The 15015-nt window shown below is 39.8% G+C and overlaps 1 protein-coding gene across 1 annotated transcript in view; it reads right to left on the bottom strand.

Moving 5' to 3' along the window:
- Positions 1-228: 228 nt before the first annotated feature.
- Positions 229-15015, bottom strand: part of GALK2 (galactokinase 2) — a 123648-nt gene continuing 108861 nt past the window's right edge. The window contains exons 9-10 of the mRNA XM_018562904.1: positions 10736-10937; positions 229-581 (exon numbers count right to left, since the gene is read on the bottom strand). Coding sequence (XP_018418406.1) covers positions 371-581; positions 10736-10937 — 413 coding nt within the window. The 3' untranslated portion in view covers positions 229-370. The remainder of the gene's footprint in view (positions 582-10735; positions 10938-15015) is intronic.

The raw sequence follows: 15015 nt of genomic DNA on the forward strand, positions 1-15015 counted from the left end.
GAGATACAGCTGACCATAGACACCTGATTTGGCTGACTTGGATGGGGGTACAATTGATTAGACAAGTTTGGAAACTGTCCTGGGTATAAACTAATGCTGACGGTATCTCCTCCATGTTCCCCACTTCATAGGAATAAATATGTTTGGGTTACCTAGGCTTTCATGTTTATGTCTGCATGCAACAAAAAAAGGACTTTGGTGGAGGTTAGACATAAAACTGGATCCAAATGTCAACAGAGGTCCATGTTTATCTTGAATCAGGTAGTCAAATCAAATGGTAGTACTGTTAGCAATCTTTATACTATTTTTAAAAGCTTTACCGAGACTGATCATAGGATTTCAATAAACAAGAAAGCTTTCCATAAAGGGTTCACTTTTCCCCCAGCAGAACTCTTGCACCAGGTCCAGGTTTTGTGGCAAAAAGGCTTTGTTGGAGTAACGCTGATTTGCGTTCATCTGTTTTGTAGTATTTTTCTTTTACACGTAATAGAAATTCCTCCAGTTTATCTGTAGGTACCATAGAAACCGTACAGCCCCCCCATCCAGCACCGGTAAGTCGAGACCCAACAGCACCAGATTTCCTGAAATTTAAAATATACCGTTTTGTTAGGATTATACCAAAAACAGAAATTTACTCTGCAAAAATAACATAAATGCTGTATGTTCTCTACCCACCCAATCTAACGTACAATAAGTGTCCTTATCATAAACGTACTGTCTGTTTACATTTGTGTAATACAATTTGTCTCACTTACATTTTCCATAGATGTTGGCAACTGCGACCATTTCAGATCCTTACTAAGGACAATACCTTCAACTTTTAGTTATATAAAAGGAAATCTGAGTTCACTTTAAATGTCCCAAACCGTAGGCAGACATTTGTAGCCAGCACCTAAAGTTGCTTGCAGGTATTATATCTCATACCTTGCACCTTTTACACAAAAAGTGCTTTCCTGACTTACAGGGCAATGCCTGCACATACTGTCATCTAAAGAGTTTGTCTACATGTGTCGACTGGATCTTGCCTTTCTGGACAATTATGTCTCTAGAGAGAGAGAATTGCACAATTTTGTTATGTTGCATCTTGATACTACAGTTGTTTATATTCCCTTTTTTCTCATTTATCTACACTCAGTACCCCATAATGACAAAGTGAAAACAGGATTTTAGAAAGGTCAGAATTTATTCAAAAGAAAAAACTTAAATATCACATGTACTTTAGGTATTTAGACACTACTCAGTTCTTTGTTGAAGCACCTTTGGCGGCAATTACAGCCTTGAGTATTTTTGGGTATGACGTGACGAGCTTTGCATACCTGAATTGGGGGATTTTCTGCCATTCTTCCTTGCAAATCCTCTCAAGCTCAGTCAGATTAGATGGGGACCGTCGGACAGCCATTTTCAGGTCTCTTCAGAGATGTTTAATAGGTTCAAGTCAGGGCTCTGGCTAGGTCACTGTAGGGCAGAGTTGTCCTTAAGCCATTCCTTTGTTGTCGTGGCTGTGTGCTTAGAATCGTTATGTTGGAAGGTGAACCTTCGACCCAGTCTGAGGTCCTGAGCTCTGTGGAACAGGTTTTCATTGAGGATATCTCTGTACTTTGCTCCATTCAGCTTTCCCTCAACGCTTATCAGTCTCCCAGTCTCTGCTGCTGAAAAACACCCCCACAGCATGATGCTGCCACCACCACCACCATGCTTCACTGTTGGGATGATATTGGGGGAGGGGGGGGATGGGGAGTGATGAGCGGTGCCTGCTTTCCTCCAGACATAACGTTTAGAATTGAGGCCAAACAGTTCAATCTTGGTTTTATCAGAACAGAGAATCTTGTTCCTTGCAGTCTGAGAGTCCTTCAGTGGCAATTTTGTTTTTGCAAACTCCAAGCGGGCTTTCATGTGTTTTGCACTGAGGAGAAGCTTCCGTTTAGCCCCTCTGCCATAAAGGCCAGATTGGTGGAGAGCTGCAGTGAAGGTTGTCCTTCGGGAACTTTGTCCCATCTCCATACAGGACCTCTGGAGCTCAGTCAGAGTGACCATCATGTTATTGGTCACCTCTCTTACTAAGGCCCTTCTCCCCCGATTGCTCAGTTTGGCTGGGTGACAAGCTCTTGGAAGAATCCTGGTTGTGCCAAACTTCTTCCATTTGAGAATTATGAAGGCCAATGTGCTTTTGGGAACCTCCAGTGCAGCAGAAAGTTTTGTGTAGCCTTCCCTAGATCTGTGCCTTGCAATAATCCTGTCTCTGAGCTCTGCAGGCAGTTCCTATGACCTCATGGCTTTTGCTCTGATACAGTATGCATTGTCAGCTGTGAGGCCTTCTATAGAGAGGTGTGAGCCTTTCCCAAGCATGTCCAATCAATGTAATTTACTACTGGTGGACTCCAATCAAGGTGTAGAAACACCTCAGCAACAATCAAGAGAAATGAGAGGCACCTGAGCTAAATTTCAAGTGTTGTTGCAAAGGGTCTGAATACCTATACCAATGTGATATTTCAGTTTTTTCTTTTTCATACATTTGTAAACATTTCTAAAATCCTGTTTTCACTTTGTCATTATGGGGTACTGAGTGTAGATTAAGGAGAACAAAAAATTTAAACAACTGTACTATCAGGCTGCAACATAACAAAACTGAAAAAAGTGAAGGGGGTCAGAATGCTATATACAGATATATACATATACATACACACATACACACATACACACACACACACACACACACACACTTCAAAGAACTAATGTATTATGCTCACATCTGTTAAAGAATGTTACTAGTTAATGAGATTCAACAAGTTTGTAGTCTGAACAACCCGTGTGTATTCTATTATTGGAGACAACTCCTGGCATCTAGATGGTGGAACATATTGGTTGTAGTTGCCTAATACCGAATTAGAACATCCTCTGTCTGATGAGGGAAGTCTTAAATGTCAAAGTGAATCACTCTGGCATTTTAAGATCTCCAAAAGAACAAGTATTACGTTTGCAGAGTCCCAGAAGACATGATGAAGTATCATTATACGCTCATAAAAGAAGATACACCACCAAATTACGCTGAAATAATGTAAAATGTTACACAATTATTTATACAACAAAAAAAGAGTTCTAAAAGGAAAAAAATTTCAATTAGTACCACAACTTTATCGCTAATCCTTGTCCAAATGTTCACACTCATTTAACATGGAATAAATGCTACTTTTTCACGAAATATGACAATTCATACACTCCTTGTGCTAGAACCACAGATTACAGATATTACTACCTTTAACCAAATGGCACCAGCCTGATAATTAAGTGCAAAGAAAAAGTTACATAAGTTAATGGTAAATAAACGGTTTCAATAGACAATATACAATTTAAGCATTGGGACCGGATAATCTACACCCCAAGATACTTAAGGAACTAAGCGAGGTTATAACAAGACCGTTATTCCTAATTTTTAAGGAAAATCAGTTACAAAACAACAAAACAGAACAGGTCCCAAGCAGCAAATGCTCTTTTAAGGACAATATCATTCACTCTTAAGGTAAAATGCGGCTAATAATAAAAAAACAGGGTCAGATTAACCATAAAGCATGCTATGTGTCTGCAACATGGCAGGGTTTACAGGTAAGGTCCTGTTCCCCTTTTTGTGAAGGCCAGCTCTTGCGAAAGTCCGCTATTCACCCCCTTCCCCACTCAGATAAAGGCTACTAGCAAGGGTTCTATAAAACAAGTATGCAGTTAATGGAGGAGGAGAAGAGCAAGTGAATAAACACACACACACACACACACACACTGAAAGTAGCAGGTGAACTAGGAATGGAACCTAACTGCAGGATGGTAGAGAGAGCGAATGCTGATGTACTGGAATACAGCTCAACATGTAGTGTGAACACCTGGTCCCCTGCTGGGCTATGTGATTCCTCCAGCCAGGTCATGGTAATGACAATAATAATGGCTGATGAAAGGGATCACAACCCACAGTAGGTGACACCATATCCGACACACCCAGTGCACATTTTACTCAATGCCCACTTTAAAAGTAAGTATTAAGGCTTAATATACCTCAGTGCTCTGCCATTCATTTCAAATGTCACACACTGCAGTACACCACAACACGCATGCAGTGTCGTTGTGGTGCCCTGTTAACAAAAAAAGTGTTGTGCCTCTTTTTGTGCAGTAGGATGCACTACCACCCCATTCAAAATGGCACTAAGTCTCTTCTTTTACAGGGTGTAGATTCTTTTACAGGGGAGTTCAACTTTTTTTTTTACTGTAGCAAAATGTTAACTTTAAGAATCATAATTGAATGGTAAGTATGGAACGTGCTTATTTTTTTATCATACAACAAAATAATGTCAAAGTTTGTATATACTAAAAGGAAATGCCACATCATAACTAGGCCAGCTGGAGGATGCTTGCTCAGGGCTAGGGCGATTCCACTCTGACACATACAGTGTCACTGGGGCCTAAACATATCACTGGGAGGTACTGAGCACAAAGGTCAACAGCACAAAAACAGTATATGAATTTTACTGCACTTGGTTTTGGTGATGGTCCCACTTCTAAGCTGTATTAGAGTAGTAGGGATTGAAATGGGGACTGCTAATCCCTGTGATGTGCATGTGGAGAGACAGAAATGCTGTGGTTAATTATAAATCTGGAAAATTATGTTTCTGTTGCAAATGTACACTGTAAAATTCATGTGTTTTATACAAGAGGTCTTCAAGAATCCACCAGTGAATTTTTATGCTATCTTATAACAGTAATGGTATTTACACAACCCATTCCTTAAGAAAGTTGTTCTTTAAAGCAGAACTGTGGCATGATAGAGGACTGGATATAACAGATGAGGTTTTTGTGTTCTGGATCAGCACTGTTTACAATTCTATTCCACATTGGTCTACATTCCAGTAATCCTGGGTACTCTGCTTCGATTCTGCGTGCTGCCTTCTTGTTATTTAGAAAGAAGATGCAATTTGGACAGCTTTCCTATATTTTCCTCATTATTTTGTCTAAATCAAAACTGTTTTGGTTTTTCAATTTAAGAGAAAGAATATTTATAACTTTAGTCTGTTTACTCACCACAGATGTAAAAAGGTATGCTAACACAGTGCTTTATACAATAACAAAGGACAACAAGGTACAAATAATGGTCTACACTCACATGCATCACTAATAGGAGTCAGCACACTGCATATGTGAAATATGATTTTTTTTTTCTTTTTAACACATGCTTGCTTTTGCTCCCTTAGTTTTTCTTACTCAGTGCATTGAAGCCACACACAATGTAATACATTCTTTTTTGTCCCACTTTTCATAGCTGACATCACCACAGATCCAAGTTCAGCTCACACGAGGGTGGAGGGTGGTGTAGGATTTCGCCCCTATTGTCCCTCAGAGGTTTGGACTTCCAGTTTTTAGAATCAAATCTAGCTGCATTGCCAGAGGGAAGTTTTCTGTAGAGTTATGGTTTCATTCTCCTGAGAACAATCATGGCCTTTCCATTCAACTGTTGCACTGTACCAAATGATGCTCATCACTATGCACAAATAATTATTTGATCATGGCTTTTCTTTTGGTATTTAATAGAACTGATACAGAAACAGTTCATTTTCAAGTACCTTCCAAGAAGGCACTTCTCTAAATCACTGACATTTTCTGTGAAGTGTCAAATGAACTCAAGAATGAATAATCCTCAGTAACCTCAAGGCATGAAACCCTTTTTTTTTTACATTGTTTTTGTCTGTCTAAACAACTGGATCCACATGTGTGGCAGGAATCAGAATCTCACAAAGATAATTATGGCATCTAAAACTGTCTTGGGTGAGTGGAAAGGTGAGAGCTTGGTAATGAAGAAATCTATGCATATGAGATGTACAAAATGTAAAACATTGTCCCATGCCAATATACTGTATTCTTGATACAAATCATTTTTATGTCTGACATTCAAAAGATAACAGCTTTAGCTCTGTGATAGTGCTTACTGCCAAAGAGAAAACACTGTTTTATCTCCCAGTGAACAGAGGCAATGGTTATAAAATGTCAGAGTTAAAGTGACTGCCAGGAGAGTAGTATGTGGCTTGCCACCGCAGGCCTTCTTTTAAAAATGCTAGATGCTTGCTTGTGTCTGACTTTGACATGTTTCCATCACAGACCCAGAATAAGTATGTTGTAAATTAGTGTCACATCTACCTATCTCTGACTTCAATGCTAAATTGCTGACTCAAAACAAGTATAAAGCATTAGGATGACAGCCAGGAACTAGCATTCTCAAAGGAGTGTTCAATAATGGCAGCCTCCATTAATCTCTCATGACAGTATCCCTTTAACCACCTGCTGTCCGGCCATTGTAATTAAACGGCCGGACAGCGGCGTCTTGAGAGCGGGTGGGCGTCTTTAGACGTCCTATCCTGTTCCGCTCATGCCCGCCGCTAGGCGGCGACTCCATAAAGAGGACCTGTCACTGCAAATTGGCTATCACATAGGGAGCTTATTTTCTCCCTATGTGATAGCAATAAAGTTCAGTGGGAAAAAAAGGGTTAAAAAAATTAAAGTTACAAAAAAAATTAAACGTCACATATCAGAGCAATAATTTTTTTTTAAATTACAGTCCCCCGCCCCCACATGCACACGCAAACATGCGTCGAGTCCGCTTACATGCGAAAACGACGATTACATCCATTGCGCCGCACATATTACATATCGCCGCGAACGTCGGAGTGAGAGCAATAATTGTAGGGCCATCAATCACTGATGACACTAAACTGATGAGCGGTAACAGCTTTTAAAGCGTTGGCTGTGGTCAATTTTGAGTATGGTAGTTTTTTGCGATGTAGCGGGTGCGCGCAATTTTAAAGCTTGACATGTTTGATGTCTATTTAACCGACGTGACCCCGTCTTTTATATTTTACCAAAAAATTGGGTAATAATACATTTTTATAACATAACATAGGGATAACAGTTTTTTTTCCAAAATTTTCGATATTTTTTTCATTATATAGTTAAAAAAAAAGTGATTAAATACCACCAAAAGAAAGCTCTATCTGTCCCCAAAAATGGTATAAAATTCATTTCAGTACAGCGTTGCATGTCGGAATAAATTTCAGTCAAAGTACTGCAGCGCTGAACACTGAAAAATGGCCTGGACAGGAAGTGGTTAAAATAATTATTAAAGTAGAGTATTTCAGTACTGATAAATCCTGTAATTAGATAGAAAGAAAACTGAGGAGGCATCTTTGCTTAAAAGTGCCATTAGTTAGGATGACCTTTTACCTTCAGAATGAAAGAAGGAAACAAGGCATGGGGAGAGGAAGGGGGGAGTCAGTTTTGGAATGCACTCATTTAGCTTATTTTTAAGCTGGCCATACACTGTTATATTTTTAGCTCAACCTGAGGACTGTATAAAAAATATATAACATATTTCTTCCTGCTTAGCGTGGATGGATGAATCTCCCTCTGGGCTGTTGTATTCTAACAGTGGCGGGTGACAGAATGCATGAACAGTGACTGTTTGCCGAAAATCTTCTGACCGACTCCTTCGATTTTCTAATTCAAGGAAGCTGGATGGAAGGGTGCCGACAGGGCCATCCACTGAATGAATTTCGGCTGGTTCATAATGAACCAGCTGAAGATCGGACAGTGTATGGCCAGCCTTAGTGTTCTCATTTACTGCTTTTGCACATTCCATTTTATCTCATCTGATTTTACAATATTGGGGACCCTGTAAAAATTAACCACAAACCTATCCTGTGCCTCAATTCTGGGATGCACATCTAGTACAATATAGCATCTCTCCATTCTATCTTGGCAATGCAATTCTGATACCACCAACACTGTGAATACTACAGGAATTGTGTCTCATTACTTTTTTTTATCTCTGGTATTGCACTTTTACTATCATTGTGGTGTTTGTGGGGATTTATCATAATATTATTAGCCCATAACAAGGAACTTGATTTACCAAATACCGATATCTACTTTCTCTTTCGCAGCCTCCCAGCTCCTCTTGGTGGTTACTTGCTGCCACTAAACCTTGCCCAGATTTCTTTGTCAGCTGTGGGCTAATGAGCCAGGCCACAAGCCCCCCAGCTTTGGGACTGGCTAGCGGCTCTTTATTTAAACATCACATACCCAGGCTTCTGGGCTTGTGATGGGTCTTTCTGCATGAGCCTGTATTCATCCTCTGTATCTTGCCCTGTACCTTGAATTATTTTCCTGCATCTTGCTCCTGTTCGGTATCTTGCATCCTGTTGCTGTCTTAGAATCTTGTTCATGTACCTTGCTACCAGTTCCTGTCTCAGTAGTTTGTCTCTGGAATACTTTGTCTGCTGCCAGGTCGGACATCAGGCTGTCCCAGTTCTGACATCAGCTGATCCCTGAATTACTCTGACTGCTGCCTGTTCTGACCCCAGCCTGACCCTGGAATACTGCCCGCTTGCCATAATCTCAGCCTGTTTCTAGAAAACATTCTCCTCTACCACTCCCTCTGTTCTTGCTTTATTACGCTTCCCTCTGCAGGCTGCACTCAACACTAACCTTTCTATCCCTAACCATGTCTCCATTTCTCTGTCTCCGATTTGTCCTCCATTGCCATTCAACACCTCTACCCTTACCTGGGGTTCATCTGCAACATTTTAAAGTAAGATTATATAGTTGAAGTCCTGGGGGAATCTGAGTACCAGTGATCCATATAAAGGGTCCTTAAAAGTCACTTGCCACTATTTACTTTGTCTACAGTATCTGCATCTGGCCCTGACGTTAAACCATTGATTTTCCATATTCAAACGAAAATAATTCGGCCACACACTGATGACGTCACTGGCAACAAAACGTTATTCAGACTCGACAGATGCCATTAAGCCCTGCACATGCTCCGCCCCTCTCCAATGTTCATATCTTTTTTCCTCTTTCTAGTCCTGTACTACTGCATGTTATAATTTTTAACTAATTAGAAGTTCCCTAAAATATATTTTTCAGCAGAACTGTACTTACTGCCCTCCTACTCCAGTGCTCTATTTGGGCATAGATGAGTCATCATATTAATCACAAGTGTCCTCACACAGACAAATAGTGCATAGGAAGAGAGAGAGAGGAGGGGTGCCAGAGTAAACAGTAAAGCTGAGTATAGTTTGTTATATTGTCTTCATTTATCCTGCGAGCTGAACAAAGAAAATATAACAGATTGCTCAATCAATGCTTTTGAGCAAGGATGGAGGAATCCCCTGCTGTTTTCCATTGTATTCTAACAGTGACCGCCATTGTAATACCCCCCAACGAAACTCACAGCTAATTGGCAGCAAGATCTGTTTCGGCTGAGAATTTCCCACTCTGCTACTTTGAATAGCCAATAGAGGGATGCCGGGTGGAAGGGTGCCAACAGAGGCACTGACTGCAAATTTTGTCCGGTTCATGGAAATCCGGCCAAAATTCACACCGTGTATAGCCTACATAAGTCAAACACTGCTGCAAATTGGATGTTAATACAATAATGTGTTAATACAATGCTTAGCCTGTATGGGCCCAATGAGAGTTTACAGTGACCCCAAACATATATGACTGAATGTGGTATAAGGTTGGCCAACTGGTACTTTATGTTTTATACAATGATTAAACTTGTATGATTTTTGCTTAATTTTTGGTATCATCTGTAATAACTTCCTATGGTATGGATGTGTGTAATTACATAGTAATATCCAGTTGCAGAATTTTGTCCACTGGGAGTCAACAGACATGTGCAGCTATTGATATACACTTCAGACAAGGACTGATTATTTGGTGTGGCTCCCATCACTTCTTTAAACGTTGCACAAAACCGCAAAAAAAGATCTGTGGTGGGGAAAAATAGTTAGATAATACACTCACCTTTCCCTTACTTTTGAAGTGCACGGTGTGATGTCATTCTCCTGCTCCCCCCCACCTACTCCAATTTTATGTTTTTCACGTTATTCCAGGGTTTTAATGAGAGGAAGGTGGGGCACCATAAATGAATGGACATTATCACTGAGGTGTAATGTCCGCTTTAAGTATACATGAAACACATACTATTCCACAAACCCTTATGGGACTGTCACAGTCATGAATGTTTACATGTCAGCTATTATATATATGTTGGTTAATCTGTTATTTTTGTTGATTTATACTTAGTACATATGTCAGTAGTCACTACTATGTGAATCAAGATATGACATTACTTATGACATGCTCCCAACGCAGCATTGCTTTGATTACATTTTTTTAAAGATCTAGTCAAGATTGTTAGATACAGTTATATGTGAATAGCATTTTGTGTTATTTTTTTTTAGAATAACTGTTTGGGCTGAGTACTATATATCCCCTTTATATGTAAATGCAGTATGATCATTTATCTATTAGTCTGGTGGATATAATTACTTCCTGCTGCACTCATCCCTCCTTTTTAGAGTCAATAGGTTTTTCAGTAAACTGCAATATACAATAAAAATATATGCAATATATATGTTAAACATCATTCAGCTTTTTTTAGCACATGTTCCAGAGGGGGAAAATGTGCTTAAAATGATTTACTTTGTGGTTAACCTCAAGAATATAATTTCCTACCATTTATACTCAGAAGGGTCAGCAATGCCTCTACAATGAACAGACAATAGAAGGAATAAGACACTTTGTTACACTGGCGCCAAAGGTGTAGAAACTGTGGAAACCAATGTCATGGTTTCATCATCTAAACAAACAGGAAGCCAAAAACTTTTTTCTTTTAAGTGCTATATTTTTCAAAACTTACAGACAGATGTCCACCAGCTGATCTAGTTCAGTGCAGCTGCACTCATACAAGTCTCTGCAGCTCACATGGCTCTGGTTCATAAGGTCTCCCAGCAGCTGAACAGCATTGGCAGGTGCCTCATCACAAACCTTCTTGAAGGCTAGAACTCTAGCTGCCTCACTATACACATGCTTTGCTCGTTGGTACAGCTTGAAGGTTGAAACTAAAAGGAAAATCACATATAGGTCAATTATGAGCATTCATTACGAAAAAGAGAAACAATACACCATATTTCTAAAGAAACATATAACTGAATATCAGATACAAAACTACCTGATAATATAGGATGAAGCTTTTCTTGGCAGGGATTCATGTTAATGCTGTATAAGATACTTAGATCTTTATACAGTAAATCTAAATAAATCAGTAATCATAAATACTTGGAACATGTGCCAGAATGTGTCAGATATAAGAGAAGCCAATAAAGGGCCAGCAGTATTCTCATCTTCTGAATGGCCATGAATATAAACTTATACAACATAAACACATGAGCAAGAAAAGGATGTTGAAAAAGCACATAATCATAAGGTCGTAGTCCTATAACATGTAAAAAACATAATTCTGGCTACAATATAAAGAGGTAAACTGAGTGTAATGCTAAGTTTAATTAACTGTGTATTTACAAGCCACATGGTAGTAAGCAAATACAGAGTCCTTTTTAAAGAAGGGGTGCAGATATCACACAATACTGTATAAAAAGAGAAAGGTAAATGAGGGTATTCTAGAATGTAACAGGCATACAGGGACCTCTGAATTAGAAAGATTCAGAAGAAGAATTAAATCACGTTTGGTAACAAAAGGTGTATTTGCACACTACTGACGTGCAGTGGGAGTCAGTATAAAAAGTTTGCCTTTGTTGCAGCTTGCCTGCATTTTCGTAAAATGTATCAAGAGAGACAGAGATTCACTTCAAGGGAAAGAGCCTACAGGTACTGGGTCACATGTACAGGATGCCAGAGCTCTATCACTGGAGAGTACTCCGCAAAACATTAAAAACAGGGCACAAAGGGCAGTCCAGTGCATAAAGTTAACATATTAAAACACATTAACCACAAAACAGATTTACTCCAACGTAGAGAGCCTACAAAGACTGGGCCACAGCAAAAGCTGTGCCAGAGATCTGAAAACAAAAAAAACAACAACAAAAAAGGGACACAGTGCAAAGAGACTAATAGAGTATTACGTTAAAATGCAAAACATTATTGAAACAAGTAGCAGGAACAACCACATTCATGCACAGGGAGATAATAACATTGTAGCTGGTGCCATCCTGCCCTGGCCATGGGCTGATTCTCGATGGTAGAAGGATAATTGGAAGTGACTTGCCATGTGTTGTCATAGACAGAAGAATAGCTGGCTCCTGGCGTGGCGTCCCAATCTCAATGTCACCTCGTATCCAAAACATGTTTTGAGGAGATCCTCCCCTTCTTCAGCCTAACTCCCGGACTACCTCTACACTTAATAAAGGGTGAATCCTAATCAACAAGGGGATGTCTCTCAGAGAGAGCAGACATTAACCCTATAAACGTTTATTATAAAGTAAATCAGCAATTACAATTACAAGGCACACACACCACAAACCATCACAATTAAATGAAGTGGTATCGCTCGAAGAATAACCCTTATAGAATTAACAAATGCATAGCAACAAGTATTATAAGATGGCTCAGATGATGAGAAACCCAACTAAGGGTAAGTCAAAAAAACAAATAAGCACACTAAATAATCCATTAAAGCGGACCTTTACCCATATCTTTAAAATAACAACACACACACCTTTAGAAATGTTTAGTAATGGCAATCTACAAACACATACTTCTAGATAATTGCCGGCTTTGCATTCTTTGCATTCCTTATTTCTCTTTTCTTCCCCAGTCTTCTGACAGTGGCCATGTTTACTAAGGGCAAGTTAGTAGATCTGCTTTTACTTCCTGAAAACGTGTGACTATGCATATCATCTCAGGGGAGCAAAATGCCTTTCCCTGAGATGAGATTTCCTAGGAATGCTCTGCTGATGTAACCTTCCCAGGATGCATAGCTTGGGCAAACTGAAGTCATTTTGCCTTTCAAAGCAGGAAGTGAATGCTCTACAAGTGTAACTATTTCAAAATCACAGCATTTTACACCTGTCATGTCTATGTTAATATTAATCATCATACATAGAGGGATGCATTGGCAGAATTTGATTTTTGAGTGTAAAGGTCCACTTTAAATCATATGGACATCCAAGTTTTCATTTAGGCCACTAGTAGAAAGTATCTATAGGGAAAATCAAATAGGATTTCTGAGAACACAGTCACTCACCCTCTGACAACTGGGTGGAAATAACCTGGATGGCAAAAAGGGAAGTTCTTTGTTATGATGAGAAAAAAAAATGTCAAGACACTGGGGGGAATTAAAAAAACTGGAGCAGAAAAAATCTGGTTGCAATGCAAATCTGCTCCAATCAGCTTCTATCTCTCATTTTCAAATCCCAACTGAGAAAACTGAATAGAGATGCTGATTGGTTGCCATGGGCAACTGCTCCAGTTTCTGTCTGCTCCAGTTGTGATAAATTCTCCACATTGTATTTAGGGAACCCTTTTTCCACAATATGCCTTTGTTCTCCAAAACGAACCCTCAATGGTCTGACAGTTCTACGCACATACATCAATCCACAAGGGCAGGTGAGGAAGTACACCACATAGGAAGTAGAACAATGAATAAAATCACAAATGGCATGTTTTACCAGTTCTGTCCTAGAAATAATTTTGGCCATATGTAATATGAGAACAGGCCAAGCATCTAAGCTTGCAACACTGGAAGGTTCCAGAAAAGGACAGAAAAGTGGGTAAAATATGGTCTACAGGGATAGCCGATTTGTGTAATTTACTAGGGGCAATAAATCCTTTAACACTTTTGGCTTTACGAAACACCACCCGTGGTTTCTGCAGATTGTGGTTTTGTAACTTCGGTTCGCTGAATAAAATCTGCCAGTTTTTGTGGATAATAGAGGAAATAAATGTACATCTATCATTGAAGTGAGTGATAAACCCTTCAAAATGGGGTCCTCCTAGACCCCTGCTAAGGGTTCATTCAACCTCTCTAAGGACGATGTATAAAGGTGAAGATATTTATTGTATGCCTGGTCTAGTAGACCTGGATCATAACCCTTATCTAACAAAAGATCACGTTGTATCTGATAATCTACATTAGTGGAACAGTTCCGTTGTAACCTACAAAATTGCCCAAAGGGTATATTTCTTTTCCAGCGGGAATGATGGCAACTCCCAAATTGAAGATAGGAGTTGCCAGCTGTGGGCATGTGTCTTAAAATGTGTCTTGGGGAAATCTGCCCTAGATGGTTATGCACAAACTCCAAGTCAAGAAGGTAACCTCAATTACTGAAGTGAAGTGTACACTCACCGGCCACTTTATTAAGTACACCTGTTCAATTGCTTGGTAACACAAATTGCTAAATCAGTCAATCACATGGGAGCAACTCATTGCATATATGCATCTAGACGTGGTGAAGACGACCTGCTGAAGTTCAAACTGAGAATCAGAATGGGGAAGCAAGGGGATTTAAGTGACTTTGAACGTAGCATAGTTGTTGGTACCAGACTGGCTGGACTGAGTATTTAAAAAACTGCTGATCTACTGGGATTTTAACGCACAACCATCTCTCGGGTTTACAGAGAATGTTCAGAAAAAGAGGAAATATCCTGTGAGAGGCCGTTGTGTGGACGAAAATGCCTTGTTGTTGTCAGAGGTCAGAGGAGAATGGGCAGACTGGTGCGAGATGATAGAAAGGCAACAGTAACTCAAATAACCACTCATTACAAACGAGGTATGCAGAATACCATCTCTGAACACACAACACGTCGAACCTTGAATCAGATGGGCTACAGCAGCAGCAGACCACACCGGGTGTCACTCCTGTCAGCTGAGAACAGGAAATGGAGGCTACATTTCACACAGGCTCACCAAAATTGGCAATAGAAGATTGGAAAAACGTTGCCTGGTCTGATGAGTCTCAATTTCAGCTGTGACATTCAGATGGTAGGGTCAGAACTTGGCGTAAACAACATGAAAGCATAGGTCCATCCTGCCTTGCATCAATGGTTCAGGCTGGTGGTGGTGGTGTAATGGTGTGGGGGATATTTTCTTGGCACACTTTGGGCCTGTGACGCTATCATCTCAATATGGACCAAAATCTCTGAGTAATGTTTCCAACACCTTTGAACCTATGCCACAAAGAA

The sequence above is a fragment of the Nanorana parkeri genome, unplaced genomic scaffold, assembly GCF_000935625.1.
Source record: "Nanorana parkeri isolate BGI_ZX_2015 unplaced genomic scaffold, ASM93562v1 scaffold611, whole genome shotgun sequence".
NCBI lineage: Eukaryota > Metazoa > Chordata > Amphibia > Anura > Dicroglossidae > Nanorana > Nanorana parkeri.